Here is an 18,646-nt window from a genome sequence, read left to right as displayed (position 1 = left end):
TGGGACGCTAATGCCAGCCTGACACTTCGCACGAGCGGTTTTCGTCGCGCCGCCAACTCAAGTTACGCGTGTCACTGCACAAACATCTCTTTTGCAACTTTTTCCCACACAAATTACACTACATCAGACAACATGGGCGGTGGTAACGTGAGTGTTTATGGTATCGGGGTGTCTGGGGTGTGGTAGGTAGCGCTGCCGTCAGCCACCTCACCACGGCACACACACACACCACACCCAGCCTCTCACGCCGCCAACTTTCCCGAACGCAGCTGACGTCCGCAGGGTGCCAAGTCGGCTCACAAGCGCGAGATGAACGCCAAGAAGGCGGCCAAGGGCCCCACGTCGCAGCTTGCTTCCAACGCTGTGAGTCGTGTCCCCGCCTGCTCCGGCGGCACCACACTGACGCGCCCAGGCCGCGCTCTCGATCCAGTGCGACGTCTGCAAGCAGGCCTTCCAGGGCACGTCGAAGCAGCCTCTGTGAGCTGAGAACAGTGTGCTAAATGACGCAGCTGACGCCTACCCCAGCCTCCAGCAGCACGTCGACTCGAAGCACGCGAAGAGCACGTTCGCCCAGTGCTTCCCCAAGTTCGCCGCTGCCTAATCTTGTTTCCGGGAACCAGAGCCCGGCTGTTGTCATTAGGGTTGAGGAGTCTGCATAGATGTTGTTCTACGTGGGAGAGGGGATGAGGACAGGTGTGTTGGTGTCGTCGGAGGTGGCGCGGCGCGGCGCGTCGACGATCGCCGGGCAACTGGGGAAGTGGCGGGCCCTGCTTAGGCTGCACTCTGCCTGGCCCCAACCACGTGGGTGGCCGTGAGCGATTAACGATTTATCGACTTGCGCGACTTGTGTGACTTGCACAACGGGGCAAAGCCTGACAAGACTCACTGACTCCTCGTACTGACGCGTGACAGCCATGGGTAATATATCCGATCCATGCAATTGTACTCTAATAATGAACGGGTGAAACTGAGCGGGCAGGCAGTCGTGTTTCCCTCTAAACCTACGCCTTGGCCTCCTTCCCTTCCACAGCCCCCCGCCCCCCATCTCCCTCCCTCTCCGCCTTCTCACCCTCCTCGGCGAGCGTAGCCTGGGAAGCAGCCTCTCCGTGCCCCTCGTCCGCCGTGCCCCGCTCCTCGTCGGCCACCTTGCGCCGGACGCCCGTGATCGCGCGCCACATAAACGGCCACAGCGACACGGTGATGCCGACAACGGCAGTCACGCCGACAAACACGCCGGCGTACGTGAACGTGCCGTGCGGCTGCGCCTGGATGAGCTTGCCGCTCAGCACGGGGCCGATGAGCATCGGGATGGCGATCGCGGTCCAATTCATGCCCATGCGGGTGCCGATCTCGCTCACAGGCGAGATGGACGCGATGGAGGCGGAAATGAGCGTGATGTACGCGCCAGACGTGTACCCGTACAGCAGGAGGCCGATGACGACGCCCGCGCTCCCGATCGGCGTGCCGGTCCACAGCGCGAACGCCGTGATGCTCATCGACACGCCCATCGTACCCCACGCATTCCAGACGCCAAAGCGGTCTGCCAGAAGGCCGCCAGTCACGCGTCCGAGAAAGGCGCCCGTCTGCGCGATCACGATGGCGTACGCGTGCACCGTGCTGTTGGTGCGGTTGCCGGCAGCGTACACCGGCGCGTTGAAGTATGGTGTGAAGATGCTGGTGGTGTGAGTGGTGGTGGTACATGGAGCCGCGGAGTGTACTCACTTGAGAGCGACGAACCCGACGCCGATAACGAGGCACGTGTACTGCGTGTCCCGCCACGGCTTCGCGAGGTCGCGCCACGGAGGCGGCGTCTTGGGCGGCAGGCGGCTCCTCATCCAGAAGCACGCCGGGGCCATCATGACAAAGTTGAAGGCGGCGATGATGAGCATCGCGTCTCGGAATTCTGGTTACTGTTCAGCAGGATTCGACACGGTTCACCCACTCAGGCGTTGGCTAAGCTCCTTGACTAGAATAGGGTAGATGATGCCGCCGAGGCCACCGCCCGCGACGATGATCCCCACGGCCGTCGAGCGGCGTGCGAGGAACCAGTGTCCTGCGATTCCTGTTGCGGGCGAGTAGATAAATGTGCCCCCGAGGCCGAAAAGCATGTGCGAGAGTAGGAACTGGTAGTACACCTTGCAGACTGGAGAGTAAGCGTGCCGCCGTGGTGACCAAATCGGCGCCACTACTCACAGGCTACGGCAACGAGGGCGCCAGACGTGACCACCACGCCGCCGATGGTGAGCGCGCGGGGCCCGCGAATATCGAACACGCGCCCGAAGAATACCGAGCCGCCGAACACCATCATGCTCTGCACTGACGCGAGCCATCTGGAGCGGTCGTTAGCCGACGGCAACTCGAGTGGCAGCAGACCGAGGTCAAGGCGAGGGAAAATGTGCGACTGCGACACTCGCTAAACAGGTGGGAGATGGTGCCTGCTCCCCCACCGGCGACCGGCGCCGGGTGAAACCTGCGAAACCTGCGTGCCCGTCACAATCGCCGCGGCCGCTGCGACCGCAACAGCATCGGTGAACAAGAGCACGCCTCGGTGCTGACTCATCCGCGCAGTGGCGTGCGATGCGATAACGACTTTGCCGGATGCCGAGCGGGCGAAACAGGGAAAACACACTCACGCGACTTTGCTCTTCGACGTCCCGGCCAGCTGGTGCGCGAGGTAGTATGCCTGGAGCTGGCCCATGCCGGTGACTGGGATGGGTCAGCGTGCCACTACGCACATGCACGCACCGAGGCCGAAAATGCAGAACATGGAGAGGAAGGCGCCCGCGACGACAAGCCACGCCTGCAGCCCGCCGTCCGGGGGCGGGCCGAGCGGTGCTGGTGCTGCCGTTGTGGACGTGGTATCCCGGGGCGCAGCGTCGCCTGCGTCCTCGTGTGCAAGCTCGGCCACGAGCTCGCGCTCGATCTCGTCGTCCCTGCTCGAGCGGAGGCGCGGCGAGATGGACCGCACGAGCGCGAGCTCGGCGGCGGGGTCGTGTTCCGACTCGGCGAGGAAGCTTTGGCGGCGTCGCGCGCGGGGAGCGGCTGGGGCGGGTACGCGCTGCGAGGGCCCAGTAGCGGGCATGCCTCGATTTGTGCTCGTTGCTGGTTTTGTGCTCATTGTGGGTTGTGGGCGCCTCCGAGGCAACCAGCAAGCACGCCACATAAGTACTCCTCTGCCTCGCCTCGCCTCGATACGACATAGGCACGTGCACCGGCTTCCGGGGCCGGAATGATAAATTCGATAACTAGAGCGAGGGGGGCCAGGCTATCAACCGAGCTCGTCCACCCGCCCGCGCTGCCTATCCGGCCGGCCGCGGACTCGGCGGAGTGGAGTGCGAGCGGGGAGGGAGATAACTTTCGTGATGCGCCTGCGGCGCACGTCCGCTGGCTGATGGTGCCTGTCGGACATGGAGCGACAGACAGACATGTGCGAGTACATAAGGGTCGGTGGCAAGAGTGGGGCAGAGTGGGGTGCCACCCACTCTCCTGCCATTCTCTTCCTCGATGCTCGTCCGCTGCGAGTCAACAAAACTTCACGATACGAGAGGCAGCTGAGCGAGTCGTGCAGAAGAAGGATAAGATACGGGCTCCCGAAGCCCTGCGGTACCCCGCCGCCCGAGGCCAGGGCTGGCTCCGGGCGCTGCGGCGCGGAGCTTCCTCGAGTCGAAGCCGAGGTTGTTCATGCCATCGACATTCCGCGGATCAGCTGGCTTGCTCGACGCTTCACGCGGATCTCCGACCGGAAGCCGCAACCCGAGATTGCCGTCTCCAGCTACCGAGAGACTTGTGAAACACTTCTGCTTGTCAATGTGTGCCATGTTCGTCGTACAACAGTCTATGTGGTTCTAAGATGTGGTATGCTATGCTATGACTATGCGATGCTTCAACCCCGTCCATTACGCCTCAGCCTTCTTTGATTCCTGCTGGGCCGTCCCCTCGTCACCCACAACCGTCTCCTCGGACGCCGCGTCGGCCTCCTGGCTCTCTTCCCCCCTCGCAAATAAACGACCGTACACCGCTGGCCCAACACACAGCGCGGCGCCGAGGAGCAGGGTCGAACCCACGAACGCCGCCGCGAGGGTGAACTTGCCGCCGGCCGCCGTGATAAGCTTGCCGCTCACCACAGGGCCAGGGAGGATCGGCAGCGCGATCGCCGACCACAGCATGCCGAGGCGCATGCCAATCTCGCATGTCGGCGAGATGGACGCCACACACGCCGCCACCAGCGTGATCCACGCCCCGGACGCGGCACCGTATACCAGCAACCCGATCACCGAGCCTGCAGTGGCGACGTTTGCGGTCCACAGCGCGAAGACGGAGATGGAGGATGAAAAGCCCGCCGTGCCGAAGACCGTCCACACGCCGAAGCGGTCCGCGAGGAAGCCGGACGACACACGCCCGATGAAGCTGCCCGCCTGTATGATGGCAATCGAGTAGGCCGTCACGTTTGGGCTGGCGTGCGAGGCGGCCGTGTACACCGGTGCGTTGAAGTATGGCGTGAAGAAGCTGCAGGGTTAGTGGTGGGTCAAGGTTCTCGGATTGGCAACCCACTTGATAGCAATCACGCACGCGCCGAGCACGAGGAAGGTGTAACGGGGCTCCTTCCAGGGCTTGGCGAGCGCCGAGATAGGCGGCGGGTCGCGTGGTGGCAGCCTCGTCTTCATCCAGAAACATGCGGGGATCATGAGAACGAGGTTGAAGCCAGCGACAGTGAGCATGGCGTCTCGGAAAGCTGAGGGTGTCAGTTGAGCCCATCCGCCGGGAATCTGCCAACTCACCAAGCTTCGCGCACAGCTCGCGGATGAGGATGGGGTACACGACGCCACCGAGTCCGGCGCCGCATACGATCACGCCGACGGCGGTGCTCCGTCTCCGAAGGAACCAGTGTGCTGCGATGCCGGTGGCGGGCGAGTAGATGAACGAGCCCGAGATGCCGAAGGCTGCGTGGGCGAGGAGGAACTGGTAGTATTCTTTGCAGAATGAGATGCCGACGAGCGCTCCGAAGGACAGCAGTGTTCCGCCGATCACCAGGCCGCGTGCACCGTGCACATCAAACAGGCGTCCGAAGAACACCGAGCCAAGGAAGGTGAACATGCTTTGGCAAGAGCTGATCCACGCCACCGTGGGCTTGGAGTAGGCTGCGAGCTGGTGCTCGAGGTAGTATGCCTGCAGCTGGCCCATAGAGGTCACTGTGGCGTCAGCTGACTTCCCCCAGGTCTGATCTGACTAACCGAAACCAAAGACACAGAAGAGGACGAGGAAGGCGCCGACGACGCAGAGCCAAGCGTCGCGCCCACCATCCGGTGGCGGGCCGGCGTCGAGGACCGCCTTGTCCCGCGCAGGGTTGGGCGTGGGGGTGATCTGCCTGTCGAGCCCGAGCTCGTGCTGTAGCTCGACGAGGATGTCCTCGTAGCGCGAGGACCGGAGGCGCGGCGAGAAGGTGCGCACGAGGGCTAGGTCGGCGGGTGTGGTGTCGTGTGAGCCAAGATATGTTATCATCGTGTCAAGGTGGGGCGGGTGGCGACCCGTCAATATCAGTAGATGGAGCGAGAGAGGGAGACATGGAGTCAGCTTGTAGTATATCTACCCCCTTGGCACGATGAATCATCGGCATGAGGCCGGAGCGGACTCGATTCCGGAAGGCGCGAGCGAGGATAAGATTGGGCCGCGGTGGAGGTGGACATGTGATACTCGCTCTCGTCCGCTCCGCCCGTGCTCCGGCTGTGCGTCCGCACGGCCCAGGGCCGTGTGCGGCGGACTGGGCCCATCGGCGGCCCGATTTCCAAGGTTTTGACGGTTTGACGAGCGATACGCCACCCGCAGAGGTGGAAGAGGTCCGTAGAGTGGAGGTGGAGGAGGACGGTGGGAAGCGGAATCCGGATTCCGGTCCCCGCTGGCTGGGTGTGTCGGATTGATTAGTCGTGCTTCCCGGGCTGTTTTCCAACGCTGGGCCAAGGGCAATCGCCGGTGCGGAGGTAGAGGCTGCTCGAATGCACACGAGTGGTACAGGGCAGGTCGTGAGCATAAGAGACCGTGTGGACATGATTCCGGTGATTCCGATCGATAACCACCACGTGCTGGCAGGTGGCGCAGTGGCGGAGGCGGAGGGACACATGGCGGTGACCAGCAGGTACTCGCCTGCTGCTGCCTGGCGTAAAAACATAAACTGCATAACTCATATGACTACGGTAGAGTTTTATCATGTGCGGAGAGACTAACAGGACGACATCGAGCCGGCTGTTGTGTCGTCTACTCCCTCTAAGCCGAGTGCTGAGGGCGGTGAGGGATCTGGGCCGGGTGGGCACCCTTCTCGCCAGCAGGCTTCTTGGGGACCTGGGCCGGGTGGGCACCCTTGTCACCAGCAGGCTTCTTGGGAACCTGGGCAGGGTGGGCGCCCTTGTGGCCACCAGGACGCTTGGGGACCTGGGCAGGGTGGCCGTTGTCCTTGGGCGCCGGGGCGGGGGCGGGAGCCGGAGCCGCGTCGCGCTTGGTACCGTTGGGGTACGTCTTCTGGAGCCAGGCGATAAAGCCGGGAAGGTCGGTGTTCGGGTCGGGGAAGGGGAGCGGGGCCGGGGTGTTGACAGGGATGTCGGCCTGGATGGATGAGAGGAGGTTGAGGGGGTCGGCGTTGTCGCGCTTCGTACCGTGGGGGTACGTCTTCTGGAGCCAAGCAATGAAGCCCGGGAGGTCGGTGTTCGGGTCGGGGAAGGGAGGCGGGGCAGGGGTAGCCACGGGGATGGCGGCCTGGATGGAGGAGAGGAGGTTGAGGGGGTCGCCGTTGGCGGCACGCTCGACGACGGTGGGGACGTCGCGCTCGGCGACCTCGACTGGGGCAGCGGCGGCCAGCGCCAGGAGGGCAAGGACAAGAACCTTGTTGAGCATTGTGGTGTGGTAGTGCAGGTGAGAGTGGGTGGGTGGGGCTGGTGTTGACGCCAGCCCAAGTGCCACTTATATCCTCCAGGGGGACCTTGTAGTCCCGTCGTGATCAGCACGACGGACCTGGGGGAGATCACGACGCGTGCCTCGTCCCCGAGTATTTTGCGGGGATGCGGGGAGCAAACACGCTCCGAAGTCCTTCGGGCGAGCTAAGCACGCAGCGAAGAACATGCTCGCGGCGGGTGTGCTCGTGGCGGCGAGTTTCAGTTTCAGACTGGTACGACATGTCCGTGAATAGATCTGTTCGCCGTCTGCCTAGGAGAGGGCTCGTGGTGAGTAGTGGGGCCGCTGGGGTGTTAATGGACCGACCGATGGATGGCGACAGACAAATACGGCACAAGTGCCCGAGTATTGCGAGGTGGCGCGGACTAGCACAACGAGTAATCCTCAGCGTAGGTGTTGTATGACGTGCGCTGAGTGACTAGCTTTCGGACTAGTAATCGGGGGGGCAGTGCAGTTGTCTCACAGTCAAACAGCGGCGCACCCACGCATGGGTCAGAACCTTTGGAATGGGGACGGGAATGCTCCAGTTGCGAGGCTAGTATGATGCTGCCGCGTCTGCCGGGCCATGAGCCGGGTTTTCTGTTCGGTGCACACGCCGCTGTCGTCGCCATTGCCCGTGATCGACGTTGGGTTCACGCCAAACCAAACCCAAGCTGTCCCGCAGCTGCTCCACACGTATGCAGGCAATGCACTTCGCCGTCTTGACGCCTTGAATGTGCATGCCTCGAGCGTGGGATGCAAGCAGCTAGTGAAAGCCTCAAATCCCGCGGCCACTTTGTGTCGTCGATCCCAACAGCGCAATAATGCCAGGCACAATGAACTCGAGTGCGGGGCCCAAACAATACAGTCAACCGCCAACTTTGGCGGGATGGCCACCCAACATTGCACGCATGACGCGACTGACTGTTTGTCTTGTTCGTTATCGGACCGCCGTCATGCCCTCCTCACCACCATCCTCGCCAGAGGTCATCTGCATATCCCCGCCAGGGAGCCAAGACAAGCCGACGGGCTCAAGGCCAGCGACATCGACGAGCTCCGATGCTCGCGCGGCGAGGGCGGCCGCCATTCGCGCGTCCGTGGCCTCGTCGTCGGCCGCACCTTACACTGTGCCTTCCTCATCTAAGCGCAAAGTCACGAGCTCACAGTCGCGATCCCGCGTCACCGAGCGCATGGTGGGTAGCTAGCCAGAGCTCGTAAGCACAGCCGCTCACACCCCAGCTCAATTCCATGACCTCGGACAAGAATCCCATCACCCACTCGAACGCGTTCGAGAAGACCGACCACGTACACTCGTGCAGCACCGGACACCAGCAGCGCGGCGGCGACCGCGGCTTCTGGGCTGTCGCCCGGGACATGGGCCTCAAGGCCGAGGGGGAAAAGCACACGTACTGGTCGGTGCGGACGGCCAAGGTCGAGGCCGGTGCACGGGAGAAGGTGGGCTTGTAACAGCCCTGAAACGCGCTGAACCCCCAGCAAACGTCCATCTTCGGTCGGTGGCAGCTGATGGTACCGCACAGAAAGCTGACGCCACAGCCGGCTGTGTCATCGCCATCAACGGCCCCACAGGCCCAAGGGTCTCCAACCTCCAGCTCCAGAACCTCATCACGGCGAACGGCGGCCGCTTCGCCCCGCACGTGCACTCGGGCTGCACGCACGTCGTGGCCGAGCGGCTCAGCGGGTCCAAGGCGCAGAAGTACATCAACGGACAGGGGAGCCGCGGGGCGAGCCGGCGCTCGCAGGTGGTCAAGGTCGAGTGTGCGTCTGCTGTGGCGCGAAGGCGAGTGTTAGCTGACATGCACACAGGGGTGCTCGACTGCGTGGCCAAGGGCAAGAGGATCAGCGAGGCGGGATACTCGTCCGTAGAGGACCCTGTGAGTGTTCCACCTCTCTCCTGTTCTGACAGACAGACCCAGAAGAACCTGTTCGCCGCGTTTGGTTCCAAGCCGCCAACGCCAGCCTCTGCCACTGCTGCCGACCAGCAGTCTTCATGACCCACGACAGCATTACACAACACTCTGTACCATTAGACAACCTCACGACCCTTACGCTTTTGCTATGATACCATGCATAATACATTGTGCTGTCTGTGCACAGCTGAACATTGGCTCGGTGCCACCACCACGCCGACACTGATGGGACAACCGCCTCCCCCTCCCATCACAACCACTAGTCTTCATCATCGTCATCGTCGTCATCATACGCTCGCCGGGCGACCTTGCGCGCGCGGTCGTCGTCAACGTCGTCGTCCTCATCGTCGTCGTCGTACGCGCTGCGCGCCGACTTGCGCTTGCTCTCCTTATCGCGGCGCGCGCTGGCGAGGTGGTCAATGTCGTCATCGTCATCGTCGTCTGCCAGCGCCGATGCTGGCGGTGGTGTCCGAGAGCGCGGGGCCGCCTTGGCCTTCTTGGGCGGCTGCTTGACGCGGAGCTCCTCACACGCGTCGACCCAGCTGCGGGCGGGTCAGTGGTGCTCTCTCTCTCTCTGGTGCAAGGGAAGGCGGGGGACGTACTCGCAGTACACGTCGACGGCGGCAGAGAGGTCTGAGGCGTCAGCTACGTTCCAATCAGCTAGAAGCTCGACGCACTGTTGATCGGCGTGGAGAACTTCTGGCCGCAGGCCTGAAGGAATGGTTAGCGATGCGCGTTCGACGACGTCTCCAACCACCCACCTTGCAGCTCAGATGACCGAACATGGCTTGCCTGTCACTGCACAGAGTCAGCACCTGCACCACCACACGCATGCACGCACATCTTGGCCATGACCGACTTCTCGTGGTGGCAGAACAAGCATTTGAACGTCGTCGCTGGCGAGTCAGCTTGAGGTCGACACATACCTGCTAGCTTGTACTCACACAACGGCTCGTTCTGCTTCCTGACCATAGGCTTCTTGGACGACTTTCGCTTTCCCATCGTTGCTGTGGGCTATGAGCCTATGCTTGAGATGAAAGAGTCGATGGATAACGATGTGTTGATCGCGACTCGGTCCTGCTTTTGTAGGAGGCAAGTGATGGTTGAATTGGGAGCAGGTGGAGTTTGTACCAACTCCGTCCCACGTGGCGAGAGACAACGCAACGCGTGTGTGCGGAGGTGCAGTCATTCATTGCAGTTGTCATCGGTCACCTTCCACCAGTCTAACTTCACTCGTACACTTCAACACTCTTCTCTAGACATCCTCTTATCACCTCCTAGACACAATGGAGGAGATTGGAATTGACCTCAAGCTCGAGGTGAGCTGCGGTTTCCCTGCTGGTCCGTACAGGGAGCTGACAACACGCAGGACCCCACCCTCGCTGCCCAGATCTCGGAGAAGCAGGCCCTCTACTCTTCCCTCCCTGCCAGCGACGACGAGCTCTACACGACTTGGAGGAAGCTCGAGGCCCACCGCGAGTTCCTCCAGCTCCAGGAGGTGTGTACACGCAGTGATGGCGCCGGGGACGGCGCTTCGGTCGAGATTGATGGAACGCCATGCTGACTGTGCCAGGACTACATTCGTGATGAGACCAAGAACCTCCGCCAGGAGCTCCTCCGTGCCCAGGAGGAGGTCAAGCGCATCCAGTCGGTCCCTCTAGTCATCGGCCAGTTCCTCGAGGCCGTCGACGAGCGCCGCGGCATCGTCGGCAGCACCACTGGTGGGTTGACAATTAACCTCAGAGACTTACCCGCGCAGGCTCCAACTACGTCGTCCGCATCCTCTCCACCCTCGACCGCGAGCTTCTCAAGCCGTCTTCCTCGGTTGCTCTTCACCGCCACTCGAACGCCCTGGTTGACATCCTCCCACCAGAGGCCGACTCGTCGATCTCGATGCTTGGCGCTGATGAGAGGCCAGACGTCAAGTACTCGGACGTCGGTGGTCTTGACCAGCAGAAGCAGGAGATTCGCGAGGCCGTTGAGCTGCCTCTTGTCCAGGTGCGTGTCGCTGGCGTGCCAGAGAAGTCCTAGCAGGAACTAACAGCCTCAGATGGACCTCTACCGCAAGATCGGTATTGACCCTCCTCGTGGTGTCCTCCTCTACGGTCCTCCAGGTGAGTTGAACGAATCTGTCACAAATCGCAACTCTAACACATACACAGGAACCGGCAAGACCATGCTGGTCAAGGCTGTTGCCAACGCTACCACTGCGTCGTTCATCCGTGTCGTCGGCTCCGAGTTTGTCCAGAAGTACCTCGGTGAAGTGAGTCGCGCGACCCCCCTTCTTGTGAGCCCCAGCTAACCAAACCAGGGCCCCCGTATGGTTCGTGATGTCTTCCGATTGGCACGAGAGAACTCTCCCTGCATCATCTTTATCGACGAAGTCGACGCCATCGCTACCAAGCGTTTCGATGCCCAGACCGGCTCGGACCGTGAAGTCCAGCGTATTCTCCTCGAGCTCCTCAACCAGATGGACGGTTTCGACCAGACTACCAATGTCAAGGTAAGTGACCGGGCAGTCACCGAGTGCCCCAGCTAACACGCACAGGTCATCATGGCTACCAACCGTCAGGACACGCTCGACCCCGCTCTCCTCCGCCCCGGTCGCCTTGACCGCAAGATCGAGTTCCCCAACCCGTCGCGTCGTGAGCGCCGTCTCATCTTCCAGACGGTCACGTCGAAGATGAACCTCGGCCCCGATGTTGACCTCGAGGACTGTGAGTAGAGCAGCGGTCGAGGAGGAGGCAGCGCACAGGACCATGCTGACCGACTTCTTAGACGTCTCGAGGCCAGACAAGCTTAGCTCGGCCGAGATTGCCTCCATCTGCCAGGCTGCCGGTCTTCAGGGTGAGTGCCCGTGCATGACATTGTCGTGCATAATTACTAACATGCATGCAGCTGTCCGCAAGAACCGTTACGTCGTCTTGCCCGTCGACTTTGAGGAGGCTTGGAAGGTACGTCATGGGCGGTGCCACCACTGTTCGCACCCGGCGTTTAAATTCGCCGGGGTGCGAGTGGCCCTTGCAAGGTATTTTAACATCTCAACTGACACTTGTTCTCTTTCTTCCAGTCCACGGTCAAGAGGTCAGAGGACCGTCACGAGTTCTGTGAGTATAACTTTTGCGCGTCCAAGGCCATCACTGACACCTCCCAGACCGATAGTTTGTCGTACATGGATAAATGCAGTATACATCAACAAGAGCCCCCGGTTTCCAGCGTCCGCTCCCCTCTCCTTCCCATCCCGCTCCACGACCCACATGCTCACCCTCATCTCGGTGCCGCGCGTCTGGTCACCGGAGCGCAGAGCGATTGGCTTTTAGCCTCGCGGCGTTCATTTGCTACCCCCATGCGGCTTTGTCCAAGTCAACATGGATGGTACTTCACAGGCGCCGCTCAGTCAAATACCATGACTGATGCGATCTGTTCCTCCCCCCCCCTGCGATGCTTACTGACGACGAGAGGGGCCTCTTTCTTCGTGTAAACAGTGAGTTTGGGCTGTGCATCCTTAAAGAGTCGAGCTGACACTCCGCCTAGCTAACCTTGCCCACCTCCATGAATCCTTCTCCTCCCTCCCCCTCTTCCCCACACACACGGTACTTCACTCTGAAGGCAACGCGCCCCTCGGGGTAACTCTACGTTCGCTCTCTATTTTCTCAGTACCAAAACCACCAAGCGCCTCCCATCCCAAGGGAGATCACGCTACCTGCTACTCACCGGTCAGGCTTTTCGGTGCTGAAATCGGTCCAATAAGGGAGACATCTCATCTCTATGCAATTTCTTTTGTCACAATGTTTGAGCTACTGGTGCAACTGCTTCGAGACTGATTGATACCCCTGGGAATGCCGCATCGAGCCATGCCACTGACACCCCACGCCCTATGCACAGATGCATGTCAACAACACATCGCCCTCGACTGTCTACAGATGTAACCGACCGCCTCTACCTCACAGCCTCCTCCATGTCCTCCACAGCCTTGGCGAGGCCAGCAGCGTCAGCAAGGACCAAGCGTCCAAACTGCTCAACACCGAACGCCTCGTCGTCGCGCGAAGGCGCCGTCTTGAGGGGGTACGTGTGCACGACCTTTGCACGGGCGTCGATGAGGTCCTCCTCTGGGTGGTAGGTGAACGAGCCAGCAACAAGGCCGGGACCGGTGGTGTTCCCGCCCTTCTTCTTCTTGTTGCCCTTGGTACTGTGGGCGTCAGCTGTCTGTCACTCCGGCAGTGCAGCTCCACCACTCACGCCTGGTCCAGCTCGAGTCCAGTGGCCGCCTCCGTCCCCTGCAGCTTGTACCCCCGTCCCCAGAGGACGTAGTGGCTAAAGTCGGCGTCGGCGAGCTCGCTCCCGATCATCTTGTACAGTGGCGGGATGAGCGGGAGGGGGAGGTTGAGCATGCGGAGGGAGAAGAGGAGGGCGGGGCGCGACGCGTGGCTCTTGTCCAGGACGCTCGCGAGCGCGGCCGGCGGCGATGTGGACAGGAAGTAGTCGATCAGCGGCTTGAGCGCCGGCGTCTCCTGCGCGTGCCGGATGTCCACGACCGCCAGCAGGCCCCACGGGTCGCTCTCCTCGCCGTCCGTCTTGATGCTCGTGCCCGCGCCGAGGCGGCTCGCCTCGGACAGGATCAGGTCCGCGAGCGGGTGCACGTCGATGAGGTTGTCGTCGTGGCTTAGTGTCTGGCGGAGGAAGCGCTTGATCGCGATTCTGGCGGGTTAGTCGGGATCAGGAGCTGGATACCCACTGGTCCACGTCCGTGTTGAGGTTGTAAAAGTCAAAGTCGACGTTGATCATGCTCTGGCCGTGTTAGCCGCAGTCCGCATTGTGGTAGCTACACACCACATCCGAGCCCGAGTCTGACGCGCCGTCGTCCTCGTCGTCGCGGGGCGCATTCTTCCGCTTGGCGTTCGCCGCAGCGGGCACTGCCTGCAGCTGGGGGTTGGGCATTGCGTGTAGTGTTGTTGTTGTGTGTTGTCGAGGTGCTTGTCTCCTCCATCTGGCTCTGCCATGAACTCTGGAATCTTTGACTAGCTTTGACCACGTGATGCCACGTGCGTTTCCCTGAAGTCACCTCCACCTCGGTCGCCTCCCTGCGTCAAGGCGATAGTAAGCGTCATTGTGCTGCGCGACCTTCCCCCGTCCACTTTCCACTCACTCCCCCCATCTCACCCATCTCCCGGGGCACTCATCTACGGCTCAGAGGGAACCACACACGACTGTAACAGCCCACAATGCTGTACATAGCCTCGGTGAGTATCTGTCCTGTGGCTGCGGCGACGGCGGCGGTGGTCTATCGGCCGAGACCGACGCCGACGGCGACCAGGCTAACACCACAGGCCCTCTCCCCCACCTCCATCTCCCACACGACCAAGGTCCACGGCTTCACCAGCCCGAAAACCACCTCGCTCGTGATCGCGCGGCCGGATAGGCTCGAAGTATGGGGCGTGTCCCCCGCGGGGCTGGAACGTGCCGGCGAGTTCAAGGTCTGGGGCACGATTGTCGGGCTCGACGTTGTGACCGTGCCGGTGGGTTACGGAGGTTTGAACGCCACTGACAGCAGGATGCGCGCCCACACATCCTTGTGCTAGTTGAACCGCCGAGCGCCAGATTGCTTCTTGTCACGTTTGAGGGTGGCAAGCTGGTAGTGACTGCCTCGCAGCCGCTATCTCCGCCGATGCCCTCGCTCCTGCGTGCCGAGTTCTTTAACGGCGTGCGCGCGAGCGGGAGTGCAGCTTTGGTCAGTTTGTGGACTGGACTTCTCGCATGTGTCGAGATCGAGTTTGAGAAACCCAAGGATGCGAAGAAGCGCCGCGCGAGCGAGGCCGCGATTACTGAGTGCGAGGCTGGCTCACGGCTCGTGTTCAAGTCGAGTTTCAATATCAAGTGGGTGGTCGGTGAGGCAGTCAGCGCTGACTCTATAGTATCCGCGAGCACAACCTCCTGGATATTGCCTTTGCGCCGGGCGACACGTCGGCCACGCCGTTGTTGGCATTCCTCTGGGTGTCCGAGACGAACAGAATCCAGCTGCAGCCCAAGCAGCTATCGGTCACCACGCACTCGTTTACAAACGCTGGAACACCCATCGACGTGGTCAACCCACTCGACTATCCTGTTCCCTCTGATGACGAGGACCTCGACTTCAATGGCGTGCCATTCTCCACACCAGCGGCACGGTACCTCCTTGCTGTGCCGGGTCACGGGCCGAACAACTCGAGGCAGTTCTTTGTTATTGGTGACGAACACGCTACGCTGTACAGTATTGCGGCTGGCGCGTCATCGACGCCTGCAAAGACCGTTACGAGCCCGCGCGCGTCGGCGATCCGTCGCAGTCCCCAGTCTGAGACGGGAGGGATCGGCAAGAAGCGCAGGTCGAGCGCCTCTGGACGTGGTATCAACACGGATATCGACGACCGGTGGAGCACGACTCCAGTGTGGCGCACACGACAGGGCTTTGGAACTGTGCTTGCGTGAGTTTTCAGCGGCTCGGACATTCCTGACAGCTCTAGGGCAACTGTGTTGGGCACACACGATAAGAAGGGTGGCAGTGTTCTGCTCGGCGACGAGAGCGGACGCCTGACAGCTGTCGGGTGGGATTTCGAGGACACGGACAATGTGCGCGTGGGAAAGGCCAATCTCGGTTCAGTATCGCCCCCGACCAGCTTGACGTACCTCGACAACGGATACGTCTTTGTGTCGTCCGCATGTGGCGACTCACTGTTGGTATCTGTTGATCTGCCGGCTGCAGCACAATCTACGTCCTCCGCCACGTCCACTCCGCGCAGCATTCATCGTAAGGGCAAGGGACGCGCTTCCGATACTGTCGATGGCGGTGCATGGTCAATTCACACCGAGGACGACAGCACCGGATCAGTCGAGGTCCGCGAGCGCTGGTTGAACATCGCCCCGGTCAGGGACTTCACTGTTGTGAAGGAGGACGATACGCGTGTGGTGAGTGGGCTGAGTCGGTGGCTTCTGCAGACCTGACCCTTTCAGTCGCATCTCGTTATTGGATCTGGCTCGGCGACCTCGAACTCTCTACGCGTCATGCGGAGTGGAGTTGGGCTGGACACGGTCTTGACCGTTGAGGGTGTCACTGACGTGCAGGGAATGTGGTCTCTTCCCCACGGGTGAGTGCTGGGGCCTGGTGCACGGTCTGACCAATCTAGTGATAAGCCAACACTGCTGCTGTCCTTCCCGACGTCGTCGGCACTGCTGGACCTCTCTTCCGAGGTCTCGGTGGTTCCCGTTGCAGCCGAGATCTCGTTGTCTCCCACCGTGGCCGCTGGCCTTGTAAACGGTGGCAAAATGCTCGCTCACGTTACGCCAACTGCTGTCAACTTATGGACGGATACCGTGGGAGGTGTCTCCATCGACTCGTATAAACCCTGCGCGGAGGAGCAGCGCACGGAGAAGGAGATTGTCGCTGCAGACATCAAGCATGACCATATCCTCGTGGCACACCGCAACGGTGATGTTGTTGTGCTTAAGGCGACCGACAATGGCTTTGATCGTGTTCTGTAAGCGTGCATCTCCATTATTGTTGCTGACCGTGTAGCCTTGCTCAGCTCCCCGCGGAACCGGCGTCAATTGCACTCCATGTGGGTCCAAATGAGGCCTCTTCCTTCGTCGCCTTTGGCGCGTGGAACAATGGCATTGAGGTGTTCTCGTTCGAGGGCCTGAGGGCGATCAAGAGCACGCCTCTGGTAGTGGCGCAGGAGCAAGCATTCGCAGCCTCCCTGTTGATAAGAACTGCTTCGACAGGTTACCCCCAGCTTGTGGCAGGACTCAGTGACGGCACTGTCGTCACGTACTCGCTGGATCCCTTGAACCTCAAGACAACTCTGGACAAGGGCCGCTACACCTCGTCTGCGGGCTCGCGGCCCGCCATCCTTTTCCCTCTCGACCTCTTGGCACCAGGTGGAGAAGAGCAGGTTGTCGCCGCTGCCGTTACCGAGTCGCTGTCGATTGTGTTTGAGGCCCGCAGCCACCTCGAAATCTCGTCGAGTGGTAAAACTGGCGTTCTTGCTGCCGCCTCGGTCAGCACGCCTGCGCTTGGTAACGCCATCGTCGTTGCGACAGAAGAGGGTCTCAAGTTTGAGACTGTGTCGAGTTTGAAGAAGCTGCAAGTGCAAACCCTCGATTTGGGGAAGAAGTCGGCGACAAGGTTGTCCGTCGTCCCCGACCTCAAGGTGTTGGCCGTTGGCACCGTGACGCGGTCACTCGACTCGCAGACCGGCGATGTCCTGCAGTCGTCGTCGCTGGAGATTCGCGACCCCACCACTCTGGAATGTGAGTTGCCGCGCCGAAAGTGGGATGCTGCTGACAGGCAGTGTTCGCCGAGTACACCCTTCCCGAGAGGGAGACTGTGGCATCTGTTAACGCCGTCCTCTTGAATGGAAGACACTACATTGCTCTGGGAACAGCCATCTTCGGCGAGGACGACGCCGTCGATGTCCCGCTGCTGGAGGAGATGTCCGCATTCATCTCAGCAGAGAAGGGCCGCCTGATACTCCTAGAGCCAACGAACAAGGGCCCGGGAGGCTGGTTCCTGGACGTGGCGACGACGCTCGACACTGCTGCTGCAGTGCTGGACGCCAGAGCGATCCACGGCTTCCTGGCAGTCGCCTCAGTTACCAAGGTTTCGATCCTGCGCCTTGACGCCAGTCCCGCCACTCTGCGCGAGGTCTCGGCAAGCACGTTCGCGTTTGAAGCCCGCTACCTGCATGTTTCGCCTGCAAACAAGGTGCACAACGAGGACCGACTAGTGGTTGGCGACGCGATGAGGAGCATCCTTATTTTGGACATTGACGACGAGAGCGGAGTGATCCGCTCCGACCAGCGCGACATGTCTCCCCACGCTGTCCATGCACTGGATGGTATCGAGGATGGCGGACCAGGGGTCATCATCGCGGACGTGAGTATACCTTGTTGCTCTGCATTCTGCTCCAACTAACTCCCCAGAACCACACCAACCTGCTTACGCTACGCTTGAACGAGGAGATTGAGCAGGCCGCCCACATTGGCCTGCATGAAGACGTTGCCCGGTTGCACATTGGCTCACTGGCACCGCCGACAACCTCCGCAGACGTCCTTCGGCCAGAGCTCCTATTCGCCACGACAAGTGGCCGCCTGGGTATCATTGGCGAGCTAGGGACTAGCGCTGCACGCACCCTGGGAGACCTGCAGCGGAACATGGACAAGCACTTCAAGGGTCCCGGAGGTGTGGACTGGAAATCGTGAGCTTGTCTAGAGCCGAGGATCCCGAGCTCGGTGCTGACTAGCAATAGACTGCGCCGTGGTGGCACCACGTTGGTACCAAAGGAGACTGCAGGTTTCATTGATGGCGACTTGTAAGCACAGTTCCCTCACTTCGGCTAACGCCCGCCCAGCGTACAACAGTTTATCGATGGCGAATCCATCCCCGAGGCTCTGGTGGACCGTATCCTCGGGGGTACGAGCGCGGCCGAGGTTGTGTCACAGATCTCGCCGGCCGGTACGAGGCAGCCGGCGACGCGTGAGGATGTTGTGCGCGTCCTCGAGGCGACTGCAGGGTTGCATTAGAGGCACGACGAAGGAACTCTCGACTCTTTGATGGATGTAACCGATGTCTGTGACGTCACGGCAGAGCAGTGACTGTGCTGTCGTCCACTCGGCATGTTGGTCTCGCAAGTGACCGGGTGCATGCAGCAGTGATGGCCGTGCTTGATAAGAGGCTGAGGTGCATGCAGGCGTGATGACCAAGCTGAGCTGTTCTTGGATTGACAGCCATGACTTGGACCGTCCATCTCGGTCGCCGGCTCGGTCTCGTT

At 61.2% G+C, this 18,646-nt stretch overlaps 7 protein-coding genes across 8 annotated transcripts; 3 read left to right on the top strand and 4 right to left on the bottom strand.

The window, feature by feature from the left end:
* Positions 1-1,001: 1,001 nt before the first annotated feature.
* On the bottom strand, positions 1,002-5,588 carry asaE_8 (the record flags this gene model as incomplete). 2 transcript variants are annotated; one of them, XM_062771435.1, is made up of 7 exons in its annotated part: positions 1,002-1,674; positions 1,723-1,903; positions 1,943-2,143; positions 2,194-2,330; positions 2,634-2,706; positions 2,746-3,042; positions 3,728-3,818. In XM_062771435.1, the coding sequence occupies 7 exons, from the start codon at positions 3,816-3,818 to the stop codon at positions 1,002-1,004; spliced, it is 1,653 nt and encodes a 550-aa protein (XP_062627420.1). The 2 variants fall into 2 exon arrangements, with proteins under 2 accessions (XP_062627420.1, XP_062627419.1); XM_062771436.1 differs by lacking the exons at positions 1,002-1,674; positions 1,723-1,903; positions 1,943-2,143; ... (1 more) ...; positions 2,634-2,706; positions 2,746-3,042 and adding exons at positions 4,552-4,732; positions 4,779-5,189; positions 5,232-5,588 and having other exon boundaries at positions 3,677-4,506.
* A 670-nt stretch (positions 5,589-6,258) lies between these two features.
* Positions 6,259-6,882, bottom strand: LOC62_03G004916 (uncharacterized protein; the record flags this gene model as incomplete). Its single annotated transcript, XM_062771434.1, has 1 exon — positions 6,259-6,882. One exon carries the CDS (start codon positions 6,880-6,882, stop codon positions 6,259-6,261), a length of 624 nt encoding a protein of 207 aa, XP_062627418.1.
* Positions 6,883-7,865: 983 nt separating this feature from the next.
* Positions 7,866-9,004, top strand: rev1_0 (DNA repair protein rev1). The gene is made up of 6 exons (XM_062771433.1): positions 7,866-8,111; positions 8,158-8,373; positions 8,413-8,428; positions 8,473-8,694; positions 8,743-8,810; positions 8,847-9,004. Exons 1-6 carry the CDS (start codon positions 7,875-7,877, stop codon positions 8,928-8,930), a joined length of 843 nt encoding a protein of 280 aa, XP_062627417.1. The 5' UTR covers positions 7,866-7,874; the 3' UTR covers positions 8,931-9,004.
* Positions 8,992-9,888, bottom strand: ELF1 (Transcription elongation factor 1). The gene is made up of 6 exons (XM_062771432.1): positions 9,791-9,888; positions 9,688-9,742; positions 9,608-9,644; positions 9,524-9,557; positions 9,449-9,479; positions 8,992-9,388 (listed from the first exon to the last, which is right to left on the bottom strand). The coding sequence occupies exons 1-6, from the start codon at positions 9,846-9,848 to the stop codon at positions 9,106-9,108; spliced, it is 498 nt and encodes a 165-aa protein (XP_062627416.1). The 5' UTR covers positions 9,849-9,888; the 3' UTR covers positions 8,992-9,105.
* A 185-nt stretch (positions 9,889-10,073) lies between these two features.
* On the top strand, positions 10,074-12,357 carry PRS6B (26S proteasome regulatory subunit 6B). The gene is made up of 12 exons (XM_062771431.1): positions 10,074-10,165; positions 10,216-10,344; positions 10,420-10,567; positions 10,606-10,844; positions 10,897-10,960; positions 11,009-11,109; positions 11,158-11,349; positions 11,395-11,563; positions 11,625-11,693; positions 11,745-11,800; positions 11,917-11,953; positions 12,001-12,357. Exons 1-12 carry the CDS (start codon positions 10,133-10,135, stop codon positions 12,006-12,008), a joined length of 1,245 nt encoding a protein of 414 aa, XP_062627415.1. The 5' UTR covers positions 10,074-10,132; the 3' UTR covers positions 12,009-12,357.
* Positions 12,358-12,720: 363 nt separating this feature from the next.
* On the bottom strand, positions 12,721-13,798 carry BCP1. Its single transcript, XM_062771430.1, has 4 exons — positions 13,677-13,798; positions 13,582-13,634; positions 13,086-13,544; positions 12,721-13,035 (listed from the first exon to the last, which is right to left on the bottom strand). Exons 1-4 carry the CDS (start codon positions 13,782-13,784, stop codon positions 12,786-12,788), a joined length of 870 nt encoding a protein of 289 aa, XP_062627414.1. The 5' UTR covers positions 13,785-13,798; the 3' UTR covers positions 12,721-12,785.
* Positions 13,799-13,995: 197 nt separating this feature from the next.
* Positions 13,996-18,435, top strand: DDB1 (DNA damage-binding protein 1). The gene is made up of 12 exons (XM_062771429.1): positions 13,996-14,086; positions 14,174-14,362; positions 14,398-14,720; positions 14,759-15,304; positions 15,344-15,785; positions 15,831-15,964; positions 16,004-16,354; positions 16,393-17,126; positions 17,168-17,751; positions 17,799-18,073; positions 18,125-18,187; positions 18,227-18,435. Exons 1-12 carry the CDS (start codon positions 14,069-14,071, stop codon positions 18,396-18,398), a joined length of 3,831 nt encoding a protein of 1,276 aa, XP_062627413.1. The 5' UTR covers positions 13,996-14,068; the 3' UTR covers positions 18,399-18,435.
* Positions 18,436-18,646: the final 211 nt, after the last annotated feature.

This window comes from Vanrija pseudolonga, chromosome 3, assembly GCF_020906515.1.
Source record: "Vanrija pseudolonga chromosome 3, complete sequence".
Taxonomy (NCBI): Eukaryota; Fungi; Basidiomycota; class Tremellomycetes; order Trichosporonales; family Trichosporonaceae; genus Vanrija; species Vanrija pseudolonga.
This window is presented reverse-complemented; position numbering and strand designations above follow the sequence as displayed.